We start from the raw sequence: 15385 nt of genomic DNA on the forward strand, positions 1-15385 counted from the left end.
AATTAAATTTAAATTAAATTTAAATGAATCAATATCTGGGGAAGGAGATTATTCATATAGTGTTCTGATGGCAAGTCAGTTTCACTTCTGCTCGTATAAATGAGACTGTGGGCGCAGAGGGCTACACCCCAGCTGGTTCCACATGTCTGTACCAAGCAAGGAAACTGGCATCTCCACCTCGAACTCCTGGAGCCCGAGCAGAAAAAGTGATATCTGGTAAGTCGTTTTTTCTATGTAACTGATGCCTGATTTTTTTTTTTTTTAAACACAGACTTTAAATTTATGGAAAAATTGAGAGGACAGTACAGAGTTCTATTATAACCCACACCCGATTTCCTCTCTTGCCTTACGTTAGTATTTGTTATATATTTCTTACAATGGAATGAACCAATATTTATAACATTATTACTCACTAAAGGCTATACTTTATTCAGGTTCCCATCATTTTTACCCAATGTCCTTTTTTCTCTTCTAGAATCCCAGGCAAGATATCGCATTTAGTTGCCATGTCTCTTTAGGCTCCTCTTGGCTGTGGCAGTTTCTCTGACTCCCTTTTATGTTTGGTGACCTTGACAGTTTTGAAGAGTGCCGGTCAGGTTTTGAGGAGAACAGGTCAGATATTCTGTGGGACTCACCTCTATTGAGATTTATTTATTTGTTTATTAATTATCATCATTATTATTAAACTAAAGTTATGGGTTTGGGGGAGGTAGAATTAAAGTGTCGTTCTCATCACCTCACGTCAGAGGTACATACTAGGAACATGATTTATGACGGTTGATGTTGACCTTGATCACCTGGCTGAGGCAGTGGCTGTCCACTGTAAAGTCACTCTCTCCCCCTCCCTCCCACACTGCCCTCTTGGGAAGGAAGTCGTGCTGCCAAGCCCACACGTTCAGGAGTCCAGGCATCTGCTCCCTCTCCCCGAGAGTGAAGCATCTGCATAAGGTATTTGGAATGTTTTTTATATGGGAGATTTGTTTCTCCTCTCTTTCCTGATTTTCTTAAAATAAATTCTTTCTGGAGGGAAAGTGAATTCTTCTCTCTTGTTTGTTGAAGCGAATTTAAGGTTGTGTAAAGGCCAGTGAACTAGAAATCGGGAGGATCAGGGTTTAGTTTGAATTTTGCTTAATAGTATGATCTTAGGCAAAGTCATTAATCATTGCTCTCCAAAGAAAACATATATTGCAGGCATCATGGGGTAGTGTTAATGTCATCGTATGCTTCGTTAACTTTGGCAAGCTTCGGGGAGCAGTGATGAGAAGATTCAAATTCTGGTCAAGTCCGTTATGAAAATATCTGCTTATTTTGCTCATCTGGTCATCTGGGGGAGAAGTTACAGAGAAAATCATGCCACCCCAGTGCTTCCTGTGCTGTCTCTGCCTCTGGTGGCTGCGCTTTAGTGTTGCACACTTCAGCTGATGTGCTAACGCTGAAAACGTAACTCTTTTTCCCCAGGGGGCCTGAAGGGCCCTGTTTCCCTTTTATTTCTATTTATTTATTTTATTTATTTATTTATTTTATTTATTTATTTTTTACATATTTTCTTGATTTTTTTTTATTTTTTTTTATTTCTAAGCGAATGTGTTTAAATTGCTCCTTTGGGACACACTTGGTTTGGAAGAGCAAGGCAATGCCCAATAACATGGTTAGGAAATGTGGCCCAGGCCAAAGCGACTTAAACCTCTAAAAGAGGAAATAAATCCGAGATGTCATCAGCATTCTATCATTTTATTAAGAGTCTCCTTATTTTGTTCTTTATTTTTCATTTTATTTATTTTTCAATAAATAAGTTTAAAGCCTGGAGCAGTGCTGCGTTACACAGATTCTGCTTCCGGTGGCCTTCGCAGGAAGGGCACGTGGAATTTAGCGCCAACCTTGCCCATTTCCGAGGGCACCACTTCCCTTTCCCCAGACGACTCCAGTTTTGCTTGGTTTGCCACCAGGAGTCACTGTGCTGTTCTTTGTTTTGTACACATCAGCATGTCTCTTGCCTCCATAGAATTTAGTTTCCTCTTGAGCGTAGACACCTTCCATTTTAAGAAGAGCTGTGTGATCCCTCTGGCTCCAGAGACCTCGCTTACAGCTGGCAAAAATGGCCTTGGACCACAGCCTCCCGACGTGCTTGTGGTTATAGCAGCCTGTTCCAAGCAGGCCTCTGCAGGCTCTGAGATAGCGAGAAAAACTTCTTATTTCACTCCTAAGTCGCCTTTCTGTCAGAGGGGATGAGACTACCAAAGACTCTTCAAGGAAGATGGGGTAGAAACCTCAAGGTGATTTGTCAATGGGGACAAGTAGGGGAATCAGTTTATCAGTTAAGGTGGCATCTGTTAAATACTGAACAGACTTGGCCCAGGTAAATACTCGTACTGATTTCTAGTTTCATTGTCTTCACCTAATACTCTAAAAATAAATACCATTTGTGAAGATGCTTAAATGTTTATGGAACAACTTTGCATGAAAGATCATATTTAATCCTCACAATGAACTCTGGATATAGGTATTTTTATATTGTCATTCTGTACGAGGATGAACTGAGGCTCAGAGAGATTAGATGTGTTACACTGACGTTCTGGAGCAAGATCCCCGAATCCAGGCATCCTGACTCCCAATCATGAGTAATTTTCACTGCTCCATTCACTGGAAAGTAAATTCTATACATGCAAACAACTTACCCACTTTTTCCCGGTGATATGTTTCCAGGAAAAAACAGTGCCTGGTACACAGTAGACACCCAATAATTATTTGTTGAATTAATGAATGAATGAATATAATTTCTGCCATTATTAATCTTATCATCTAAGACAGTGTTTCCCAAACTTCTCTCATGATGAGAATCACCTGGTGGAGTTGTTAAAATACAGATTCCTGAATCCCAACTAAGAAGTGCTAAACTAGAATTTTTGGGAACATATAGGTAAAATTGTATACTTAACTAGTGCTCTAAGACAGAGCTCTGTTGGTAAAGCACTAAGTTAAGTATACAATTTTACCTATATGTTCCCAAAAATTCTAGTTTAGCACTTCTTAGTTGGGATTCAGGAATCAGGAATCTGTATTTTAACAACTCCCACCAGGTGTTTCTCATCATGAGAGAAGTTTGGGAAACACTGATCTAAGACATATTTAAAAGATAAACTTCATTCATTCAACAAATACTTATTCAGTGCTTATTATGCACCTAGAACTTCTCACATTTATTAAAAGTAGGGAATAAACCAAAGTTGATAAAAATGTCCCTTGAAGAACTCCGCTAATTTAAGCATTTTGTTTTTTCCCCCCCATTAGTGCTGCCTTGTGGTAGGTATGGGGGTAGAAATGAAAGGAAAACAAGAATACTGTTGGAAGAAGTTAATGATGTGAGGCAAGATTGGGTGAGATGAAATTCTGATTAATGGTGAAGAGCTAGGGACAGAGAACAGGATGCTCATTGGTAATTTTTAATTAACACATTTGATTCTGCATCAGACACAGAACAAACACAGTTAAAAGTGTACTACTCAGTGTCTTTCCCTTGCTCCCTCTCCTCTCCTCCCTTCTTCCTCCTCTTCCTCTACCTTCTTTTTACCTCTTCCTCCCCTCTCTCCTTTACTCTCTTTCAATTTCTCTCCCCGCCCCTAGCTTATTTTACTTCTGAGGGCAATGAAGAATTTTCAGACAGTAGCTGCAGTGTTGAGTACAGTTCTGTCAAGTTGCTAAGCTCCCTCCTACTCAACAGACTTCATTCCCCAAATGCTTTTGTCATGCATTTGAAGGAGCCCTCATCTGTGGGTACTTAACTGTCCTCCTACTCAAGCTCCAGAGGCTTTGTTTCAATAATACCTATTAGAGGCTGCTTGGTGGAATGAAAAGAACACTGAACTTGGAGTTACTATGTGACCTTGGACAAGGCCTTTGCCCTTTTGGGGTCTCAGTGTCCATATCTATAAAAGAAGGGGCTCTCAAGTGTGCTTTACTTAATTCCATACATGAAGCTGTTCTAGAATATGGAATTAAGTAAAGAACTCAAGGGTGCTTTACTTAATTCCATACATGAAGCTGTTCTAGAATAACTATTGCACGTATGTCAACTCTGTTACGTTATTTTAAGAAAAAAAATAAGCAAACACAAACAAAAGAGAGAATATGAGAAGCAAGAATAACTGTCAAAAGTCACAATTATTTAACAGGAAACTGGTTCTGTGCAACCTTCCTATATCTAGCTAAATACGCACACAGTCTCATTTACAAGACACTATTCTTAGGCTCAGTGCACATACATTTAAATAAGTACTAAAAGCAAAACTCAACTGCTAACCACATGGTTGAAATACAAGTGAAATAAACCACAAATGAAAACCGAGCCTATATAAGCAATACATTTGGGCTGTTTTCAATTGCTTCTCCACAGAAACCAAATTTTCACAAAATTTCACCATCATGAACTGGCTCTCTTTGTGGGAAAGTGAACTCCAACAGGATTCGAAGGACTGTGCACCTATGGGTTATTTACATCTTTAACCTAACTTCGGTAATCTCAGTCGTGCTATTTTTGATCACACAAGAGCCTTAATCATTGGCACAGTCTTGGTTTCAACAACAGGTGACATTTCAAAACAAGAACTTAATCCTTTTGGCACGTAATCAAATCAGAGAACAGTCACACTTGAAGGACTAGTTTCATCTTTCACTTATAGATGGGAATGCTAAGGCCTAGATTGATAGAATGACTAGTCAGAAGTCCTGTGATTGATGGCAAAGCCAGAACTGGAATTTCTACAGATTTCCAGTTTAATGCCCTACCCATCGCATCATTTAGTTCAAACGAATGACTATATACTGAGTGTTTATTCCATACTCTCCCCCTCTTATTAGTTGGTATATTTGTTTACAAGTTATTCTTCTTAAGGGCACTTTCTTTTACTCCCCCCCCTCAGCCTCTTTGCAAACGGTCCCTTTCCAGGTTCCAGTGCCTTAGTTTGCCAATCAAATGGTCCCTTCCTGCCAGTTTTTGAACATTGACAGGAGGAATTTAAGGCTCAATTCACCACAACCACAACTCAAATAATTTCCAATATCTCCACATTTCAGTTAGGGGTCACAAATTACTCATGTGGGACCATAGCTGCTGCTACCGTGGGAGGCCCATGGTTTGGTGTCTCCAACTCATGTAGCTAAACCCAATCCAACCTCTGATAGTTACATACTGACAGCCCTTGCTGCCATTGTGTACTGTTGGTTTGGTAAATAAAGGCAGATAAAAAGACGTTCCTGTGAATCTGAAGGAAGGCAAAAACACTGCCCACATTCCAGAGTTTGTTGCACACATGTGCTTCTATTCCAAATCCACTTCCCTCTCAGATTGAAGGGCCTTCCCTAATCTCAGTGTTTGAATGGTGGTGACACCATCTTGTTCATTCTTTTGGGCCTCATTTGACTCCTCTTTTTCCTCCTGGAGTTTGACTATCAGAACACAAGTTGTCCCAGAGGTCTACAATGGATGTCTTCCTTAGTGGGACCGTACATTTTGTGTTGTATCCTGTCTCCACTACAATATGATCCTAACATTTTGTGTGACTATGGTTTATTGAGCTGCTGTCTTCAGAAAACATCAGATCTCTTTCCTAGAGGTGTTTCCTAGTTCTATATTAGCAGCTATTGAAGGGCATTATCATACTCCTGTGCACATTATAGCTCATCTATCCTTTTCTCTCCTAACTCACCTAGGTTTTCATGTGGTTTAGCATGTCCAACTCAGCATTTCAAATTGCCTGTGTCTCTCATGAATTTGAGTAACTTCATAGGGCTCTTTCACTACCAGCTTTACTGGTGAACATTTAGAGTAAGAACATAGGATCTTGGATTATTGGGTAGCCTTAATTAGGTGCTCAGACAAATATCAGTTCACATTCCTCCAGTGGTGGAAAATTCATCACTTTCTTAGAAAGATCTTTCCATTTTGGACAGCTCTTACTATTAGAGAATGTAAAGCCAAAATGTGCTTCCTTATACCTGCCACCCAGTAGATCCAGTGACCCCCACTTGGGACCCTAAGGAACATGTGCTGTCCCTCTTTTATATGCAGCTTTAAGGTCATGTATTTGAAGACCTCAGTGAATCCTCTCCACATCTTTTGCCTTTGCCTGTGTCCTCTTTTCCTTAAATTAAGCATCCCCAGTTCCTATGGAGCAGTGCTCATATTAATGCCGCTTCATCTGTATATCTGCCTATTTGTTCCTTCTCTGCTTTACCCTTTAAGTCAGGACTCTAATCATATAAAAATGAATTTCGTTTTTAAACATCCTTTGGTGTAGACTTTCTTCAAAAGCTTCCCATCATTTCATTCATTCATTCAGCACTTATTGTTAGTCATTGCACTTCATGATAGAAATGCAACATCGAAACAAACGCAGCCATGACCTTGACTAGCTCATGGCTCAGGAAGGAACAAGAGACATAAGTGAAGCATGGTAAGCATTAGAACAGAGGTGTACTCAGAGCAGTGGTGACACAACAGGGGAGTGACAGGGAATCAGGACACAGTTGCACAGAGGAAATGCTAAAACGTGGTGTTGAAGAGAGAGTAGGAATTCACCAAGAAGAAGAGGGGAAGGGTATCCCACACAGAAGAAACAATATATGCTAAAATGCATGGAAGTTCAATAGGATACCCTCCCTTGCAGAGCTATTTGGGGTGGTCTGAGTGGGAAGTGCAAGGTAAGGAATGGAAAGATGAATATCTAAGGCTCAGGACCTAGCAGTTCACATCCCATTCAGCCCACCAAGGACAGAGACCATTTGTTTAGTTGATACTCATCAGCCAAACTAAGCAAGAGGCTATTTCAACTGATGAGTTGTGATTTTCATTTGGGGTTAATAGGTAAATGAGGCGCTGTCTTCCTAACTAACAGCTAATGGGTCTAATGAAAGTTAACCAATCAGGTGGGATTTTGCATACTACTTCAGAAAGGCTGGTGACTCTCTGCTCTGAATGACACGGCTGAGTGATCCAAATAGCAACATCACATAGAAGAGGAAGCACGTTTAGTGTCCCCACTTGCGTTCCCAAATTCTCTTCTATGTGTGGAGGCAAAGAAGGTCCAGGTAGCATATTCCCACCCGTCTGGGCAGTGCCCTCTGTTCTGAGCCTCTCTGGGTCCAGTTCTCCCTCTTCCCAAACCTTGTCTGCTGGAGGACTGCAGACGGTTGGATCAGACACTTCTCCTTTTGAATGTTCCTCTTCTCCCTCCCCTGCAGATGCACCTGCTGTGGTGCTGCACAGAGCCCCCAGAAGGGGTGCCTTCTTGGGTGAAGTGGGGTTGGGGTGGTGAGGAAGGTCCAGAGAACCTAGTTACTACACCTCTCCTTCCTCACTCTGTAGCCCCAAAGCAACTCCAGGGAGCCTTAGGAATATTCAAAGTTCCACCCATCTTTCAGATTCTTGCTGAGACTTGCTAGGACTAAAGTTCACTGGCAGGAGAGCTACCTGGTTGGGGCACTGATGTCACCCCAAGCAGCAAAGCTAGTTAACTTCACGTTCACAGTTCTGGTCACTAGAGATTATCCTCATTTCAGAATGAGTTGCCTTCAAGATGAATAGAGAAGCCGTATCAGTTTAAAGCTCTATAGATACAACTAGTATTGAAAAACCAATGGGCAAGCATTCATTTTACCATGTTTAAATAATATGAAGTGTAATAGGCTTTGTGAGGAATTCAGAGATAAGTTAGAATGGTCATTGCCCCTTGGGCCTTAGAATCTAGTTGGGGAAAGAAAGCATAAGCAGATTTATATGTTATTTTTGTGTTTTTTTTTTTTCTTTTTGAATTTACAATTTCTGCTGTTCTACATCCCCCCGTCCCTGCCCCTTGTATGTGTTTTTAGGTTGGTTCTTCCAAGTGGATAAAAACAGGCGTTAACATAACAGGAAATGGCAGAGATGGCAGATTTTGTGGTTCAGGAGCCACATCCAGGTAACACCCCTACTGTATAGCCTGATGGAGTAAACAGAACTATGTACCATTATATAATCAAGGGCAAATGGGTTGAGACTGTTTAACTATAGTCATTGTTCCCTGTTCTTTAATCAGAAGTTACTTTCTCATGATGCCTTTTCATTGTGAATGAAGGTAAATTACTTCACCAACAACTAAATTATCCTGTTCATTATACATAATATAACCAACAATTAAATTTAGACCTCTCTCCCCTTTTATTTTTTAATTTATTTTTTTCCTCATTTTTTTAATTAAGGTATTATATGTGCACATACCTTACCAATCCCTACCCCCCATACATGCCCCCCCTCCCCAGAGTTTTTCGTCCATTGGATATGCTTATATGCATGCATACAAGTCCTTCTGTTGATCTCTTATCTCCCCCATATCTCCTTACCCTCCCCGCTGTAATTTGACAATCTGTTTGTTGCTTTACTCCCTCCCCCTTTTAAAGAAGGGTCCAGAAAACCATATTGGATTTTCTGAGGGTAACCTCTCTTACAATGGGCAAGGTAAGGCCCACAGAATCATTTCACATGCTCTCCTTAGAAGGGGAGATGTACGGTGGTGAGTCACACTGGAGCCAGTGAGGAGCCTTCCCTGGGAAGATGCAGGGAAGTAACCCCTATGAGGAGAAAGGGGTGTATCATAGCCTTTGCGTTTTGAGAATCGAAGAGGCCGAGGGGCAAGGTGAAGCTGTGTTTCGGGTGAGTGGGTCGGTGGCTAGCATATGAGGCATGCATGGGCACAAAACCCAAAAGAATGGCAATCCGGGGGCACCTTTGGTTGAACTCAGCGCTGAAGGAGTCCTAAGTTGTTTTGCTTGGAAGAGCCATGCAGTCCCTGGCAATGGTCTGGATCAACAGCGAAGGAGTGTATCCTGGGGTCAGGCTATTGGGGATCAGCTTTCAAAAGTGACACCTTGTGGCAGCAAGAAGCAGCAGCAGCAGCCGGCTCAGGTTTCCTTCCTTGGACGGTCTCCGCTCATCCCACCTACTGTTCTCTCCTCAGACCAGTCCGTGTGAAATGCTGGAAAAGGCCGGGGAGTGCTTGACAATTACTGGGAATAATAAGAGATGTGCCAGTTCAGGCTACTTCAATTCGGTTACAATTTAATATAAAAACACTTCCCTGAAATGGTTACAGATCCAGGGCAGAATACTTTCTCCTTCCCAAGTGGTTTTTCTTTTTAGAAATTGAAGAAAAAGTTTAAAACCCTGCTGTTTTATCTGACTTCTTGACCTTTGCTTCAGTTGAGAAATAAGCCTCCGGTGTTTTATCAGATTAATTGCCAGTGCTTTCAAAGTTGAAATAAAGGCCACGGATATGGGCCTGCTGGCCCCTTGTTTTATACACGTGGCTAAAATACTGTGCCCACGTTGCTTACACAAAGGAGTTCCTGAGCTGCATACAAAATCCAGATCAAGGCCCAACAGCCCTTTGCTGTCTTTTCACAGACAGGAGGTAGAAACATCCTAAAATCCTGAGGCATCTTTTGTACCACCTGACTGGGCCTATGGGCCTGAGCGCCATATCCTTTTCTTCTCCACCTCTTCCTTTCCAGCTCCTGCCACCTGATATTTAGTTCTATTGCAGTCCTTGAGTTGAACCAGGATGAATTTTTTGAGTTGAGCTCAGTTTTGAAGTAAGAATGTCTGACACAGAAGGGGCTACAGTACATGCTCTTCCAACTCAGCATCACATGAGCCTGGGGTGGCAGAGATTCGGCAGACACCATTCCTTTGCACTCGACCCTCCATGGGGTGTGAGCTGGCTCCTGGACAGGACAGAATTTGTGCTGAAAGACACAAGGCTAAACAAGAGGAAGGGTTTCTGGAGACCTGCGTCTGGGGGCAGTGGTGGGGGCTGGGCGTTGTGCTTGGGCTGCCATCCTGGTCCCGGAGTGAAGCTCCTCCTTAGTGGTTCTTCAGGAAAGATGGTCTCCAACATTGTGCCCACTTGGGGGGACTCACGCCCTTAAGAGTGCTATGACTCTTGGGGAATCAACTCTTCTTCCTCTTCACCTCACAGCCATTTCCTAAAGCACAACCCAGCCCCAGGAGCACTGGGTGGGGACCATTTCCAACAGCCTTGACCCCAAAGACCCAACGATTGCCCCATTCTAACTGCTGGGGGACATCTGCTAAAACCAATCCAAAACACAGTGTCTTATCAATTGTTTTTTTTTTTAGAAAAACAATCCTTTTTCCCAAGGAGTGTGGATCCTGCCAGCCATTTACTTGATAACCAAGGGAAACCACTAACGTGATACAGTCTCCCCAGAACGGCAAAGATCTGCTTCTTGGTGATTTCTGTTCTTGTCTGTATAAGGAAGCAGGTGACTTTCAATGAGGAAGGGGGAAAGTCCCCAGATTTATTCTCTGAAGGGCACCCTGTGGTAGAGCACCCTCCAAAACTTGCATAACACGTACTTTTTTGCAGATGAAGTGACTGAGGCTGATGGAGACATGATTTGCCCTGGTCCACGCGGCCCGTTCTTTCCTCTGTGTTCTGCTCCCGATCAATTTCTTTCCCACTTTGAAAAGACCTCCCAGAGGCCTTTCTTCACTCCATACTTAGGCCCGTCTTGGGCTTCTCTCTATATACCGTTGGCACTTGGTGAAGAATATTGAGCCACGTTGGCTTCTCAATGTTTCCAAACAGGAACTTTTCATTTCATGTCAACATCTCCTCGGGAGGAGATGTGGCTGGACCCTGAGTTTTGGAACCCGATGCAAAGTCCTGGGAGGTGGGAACCAGACTGGAATGGCCCCACAAGTGCCTGCTTCTGAAACAAGCTTCCAGGCATGCGGTGCTGGCAGGGGGCCTCTTGGGCTCTTGGGGTTTGTGTATTGATAGAGACCAGGCAAATATACCATGGCCCAAGGCCTGTAATGTTATATCACCTCTGTTTTGCTCTAGTTGATGGTGACTTGTTTAAGGAACCGATGAAAAAAAGAAGACGATCAGATAGAGACCAGCGGTTCCGAGCATTTCCCTCCGTAGAACAAAGTGCTCTTAAGGAATGTGAGTGTTATGAAACTATTAAATAGTGGTTTGCTTGTTGTTGTTTTATTAAACGTAGCTCTGTTCTTTTCCAAGCGTGTTCCAATGCTCAAAGGAAGGGGAGGTTAAATCCAGTCGCAGAATGAAACATCTTCAAATGACCCAGACCAGGGAAAGGAGCCCTCATAGTCTCTGCAGAGATGTAATTTGAGAAGTTATCTCTAAGACTCTCTGGAGAAGAGGGTTCTTGTGAAATTAACTTCTTCCTTCTTAAAACAAAGACCGAAAATGGTTGGTGTGGAGTTTTGTGGATATTGATACGATGCCCTTACTTATTTTCCTTTTTTCTTTTTCTTTTGAAATGTAGTTGACATATGATGTTATATTAGTTTCAGGTGACTTTTTCTTCTTGATCACAGGAGAGAAGAATCTAGAAGCACTAGCACCCATGGCAAAGCCTTTGCTGACTTCTTTTACAAGGAGTTTCAGAGCAGGCTGGCTCCTGGAGAAGCTGTCAGGGTCAATGATTGCTGGCTCCCATGGGCCAGTCTCTCTAGTGTCAGATAACTTGTGATCTTGTTTACTTAGTTTTTCATTTCATTTCTTTTTTTCCTTTCTCTTTCTATAATGTTGAGCAGACTCCGCCTGTGAGACCTAGGGCTTGACCCCGGCCAGGTACATCACAGGTAATGCATCTCTGTTGGTTCCAGATGAAAAGCTGGAGTCACGGACCAGAAGGGTTTTGAGCAACACTTACCAGAAGCTTATTCAGTGTGTCTTCCTGGATGACAGCATTCCGAATGGACTCAAGTATCTCATGTGAGTCTGATGTCAACTGCCCTCAAATCTTACTTCGATGCCTTTCCTTAGGTGATTGTAGGTGCTTTTCTCCAACGACAAAAGGAAAATTTCAAGTAGGAACTAAGTGAGAAAGTTGAAGATTTTCCATAGCTATAGGCCATTGGCTATACTACTAATAGTTCCTGCTCATTGAGCCTTCACTGTTGCTAGGCAATCTGATAGATGCTTTATATATATCAAATTTCATGTAAATGTCTCAATACTCTATAAAGTGGACTCTATTCTTATCATCCCATTTTACTGCAATAGAGGCTTAAAGAGGCCAAGACATTGACCAAAGTCACACTGTTGGTAAGTCACTCAAAGGTACCGGGATCCAACCCAGATTGTGTGACTCAACCTGTGTCTCAACTGCTGTGCTGAGCTGACTTGAGGGACTTGAGTGGTGCCAAGGCTGTATCTTCTACTCAGTAAGACTCTGTGGTGCTTCTAATAATACTTCCCTCTGCATAAACTCTATTTCTAGGGTCAAAACTATGTAATTTCCATAGAACACAAACAAGGATGCTTCACATCTATTTAAACATTATAGAGTTTATGTAGAAGCATCATTCTTTTTGAGTTGTATTACCAAGTACATTTGCATAATTTCATCTAATCCCCATGACAACTTTGTGTAGTAAACAGGGATTAATATTCCTCTTTGACCACATAGAGAGCAGAGACTCAGAAAGATGCCATGACTTGCTCAAGATTAGAACTCCATTCCTTTGTGTTCTATTCTGATGTTCTTCCTACTGTGCTTTAATGACCATGGCAATGTGCACTTAAAACTTGATCTAGAAATAGGCTTCTTGCTTTGATTGAAAAACCATCGTTGGACCCAATTTACATTGGATTGTTTGGAAGCACTGGGGCTGGGAAGAGCTCCCTGATCAATGCCATCATCCAGCAAGCAATGTTTCTACCAGTGTCTGGAGAAAGTATATGTACGTCATGTATTGTACAAGTGAGCTCAGGCTGCTGTGAGCAGTATGAGGCCAAAATTCATCTTCTTTCTGACCAGGTAAGCGTCTCCAATCTTCCGGCCTTCTTGCCTTCCTCCTTCCTCCTTCCCTTTCAGTTTTCCTCCCTTTCTTCCTCTTTTTTCCACTTCCTTCTTCCTTCCCTTTCTTCCTCTTTCTTTTTCTTTCTTTCCTTCTCTCTCTCTCTCTCTCTCTCTCTCTCTCTCTCTCTCTCTCAGAGATTAACCTTATGTTCCTTATACATATAGCTCATGCCTTTGTTGAATGAAGAGAACATAGTATGCAATGTGAAAGTTCAATAGAGCAAGATGGGGTTCTAGCCTGGGTCCAGTCACCATTCATTATGGGAATTTGGGGGAAGCCATTTCTCTTTGTGAGTCCCTGTTTCCTCATCCACGAAACAAGAAGGTTGGGTTAGACAATCCCTTACTGGATTGGATGGTTTTAAATTTCCTTAGTATGTCCCTCCACAGGGACAATGGCCTCCTCCCCTTGTCATTGTTTTTCATGTCTGTGTCATGAGGGCTTGGCCCTACTCTGCCTTGGCAGGAGTGGAAGGAGGAGCTGAAGAACTTGACTAAACTCCTGCACAGGACAGAGGAGCTGGGCCGAGAAGAGGCGGATGTGTGGGACGGGGATGATGCAGTGGAGGAAGCCATCTGGAAGCTACAAATGCTTTATGGAAATGGGGCAGAAAGGAAGACCTATGAGGAATTACTAAGAGTGAAGCCAAAAGTAAAGATTCCCACCTCTAGAATCATCACCCTCAAGGCAGAAGAGGTAGCTTCAAGATATTTTTTCTTTATTTATCACTAGAGGCCTTTACACAAAATCCATGCAAGAGGAGGCCTTCCTTCCCCTGGCTGCCCTTGGCACCCAGGACCCGGGCTTCCCTCACAGCCCTGGCTTCGTTCAGAAGGTTGTCCAGAAGGATGTATGGTCTAATTAGCACGTTACACTTTTATTATTATATTATAGATGAGTTAAGTATAACAATTGAATCCATTTAGGGGATTTGCTCAAGGCACTGGAAGTTTTATATTAGAAATAAGTTTTTGTGTGTGTTTTGTTGTTGTTGTTTTGGTCAAAGCTTTAGTCAACATCTGACCTTCGCAGTGCCCAGAATATTCAGGACATTGAATATTTTTGGACTAGCCCTCTTTTTAGAGTTTATTTATGCTTCAAAATTTAAAAAAAAAAATTTAAGAACAGTTTAATTGCTGGCTTTCATGTCTCATTTAAGCAAGTGTCAGAAGTATCCATGACCAAATTATTTTTCATTGTTTATGGCTGTCAAATGGGAATTTTTAGTGTCTGAATGAGGGAGCTTTTGTGCACTGAAGGACTATTTACACTGACTTGAGGATTAATCAAAGATGTTTTTGGCAGCAAATGATTAAAAAAAAACAAACCCAACTATAATGGCTTAAACAAATAGGGACTTACTCATTTTCTCACATAAGAAGTCTGGAAGCAATTGGCTTTGTGGACTGGTTCAGTGGCTGCACTATGTCAAGATCAATATCTCTCTGGTCCCCGTGGCCTCCACAGCACTTGTTATCTCATGGTCATCAGATTGCTACTGAAGTGCTAGACTTCACAGCAGGCTTCAGGGAAGGAAGACATGGATAAAAAGATGGCACCAACTATAATACATCTTCCCTTTCACTGGAGGGTGAAAGCTTTCCCAGAAACACCCAACAAATCTCTGTGTAGATTTACTTGTTCAGAGCAGATTCACATGGCCTTCCCTACCTAAAAGGGAGTCTGTCTAGAGAAAGTAAGAAACCAACTTGTCCTGACTAGCTGAGACCACTCTCAATTCACTACCTTCACAAAGAAACAATCAGGATTCTCTTAGCATGGATATAGGACCGGATGGATATTAGACATACACTTAATAGATTATTCTACAATATATTTATAATCAATATTAATTTTATTAAATGAAAATTCTATTTTAAGTTAAACTAAATCCTTATGGAACAAATATTCCATTTGTTAATGTTGTACATTTAAAAACCTAGTATATATTTTTCTTTTTTAAAATGTGTTTTTATTGATTTCAGAGAGGAAGGGAAGGGGAGAGAGAGAGAGAAACATCAATGATGAGAGAGAATCATTGATTGGCTGCCTCTTACACACTCCACACTGCGGGTGGAACCTGCAACCCAGGCATATGACCTGACAGGGAATCAAACCATGACCTCCTGATTTATAGGTCAATGCTCAACCACTGAGCCATGCTGGCCTGGCTAAACCTAGATTTTCTTGTATGTTAAAACTCATCCTTAAAATATTATTATTCTACACTTACTCTAAAATTTAGTGTTCAATTATTTCCTAAGTTTAGCATAGCCAATCCTCCTCAAATAGTTAAGCCAAATTTATTTAGAATTTTTCTATTATAGTTTAAATTTAATACATTCAATTCTTTCAAAAATGTTAAATTTAAAAGGCACACTTAGGAGTCAAATGAATGAATCTCTTAAGGCACTTAGTTCTGTTTATCTAGGAAATCAAACAAATATAATAGTCATTTCTTATATTTAAGTGGATGTTACTATTAAAAATAAT

The 15385-nt window shown here is 41.6% G+C and overlaps 2 protein-coding genes across 4 annotated transcripts in view; one reads left to right on the forward strand and one right to left on the reverse strand.

The window, feature by feature from the left end:
- The window catches only part of ELP3 (elongator acetyltransferase complex subunit 3), a gene marked incomplete at its 5' end in the record, with an annotated part of 89567 nt that extends 87681 nt beyond the window's left edge, over positions 1–1886 (reverse strand). Inside the window, one exon of the mRNA XM_084885337.1 lies at positions 1822–1886. Coding sequence (XP_084741463.1) covers positions 1822–1886 — 65 coding nt within the window. The remainder of the gene's footprint in view (positions 1–1821) is intronic.
- Positions 102–15385, forward strand: part of NUGGC (nuclear GTPase, germinal center associated) — a 47621-nt gene continuing 32337 nt past the window's right edge. Inside the window, exons 1-8 of one of the 3 annotated variants that reach the window (XM_084886388.1) lie at positions 102–216; positions 476–612; positions 870–948; positions 7864–7952; positions 10899–11003; positions 11693–11801; positions 12627–12849; positions 13358–13588. In XM_084886388.1, the coding sequence (XP_084742514.1) occupies positions 7910–7952; positions 10899–11003; positions 11693–11801; positions 12627–12849; positions 13358–13588 (711 nt within the window). In that variant the 5' untranslated portion in view covers positions 102–216; positions 476–612; positions 870–948; positions 7864–7909. Of the gene's footprint in view, positions 217–475; positions 613–765; positions 949–7863; positions 7953–10898; positions 11004–11692; positions 11802–12626; positions 12850–13357; positions 13589–15385 lie in introns of those variants that run through there. The other 2 variants (XM_084886389.1, XM_084886390.1) reach the window with 2 other exon arrangements.

The sequence above is a fragment of the Pipistrellus hanaki genome, assembly GCF_964339955.1.
Source record: "Pipistrellus hanaki genome assembly, chromosome: 5".
Lineage (NCBI taxonomy): Eukaryota > Metazoa > Chordata > Mammalia > Chiroptera > Vespertilionidae > Pipistrellus > Pipistrellus hanaki.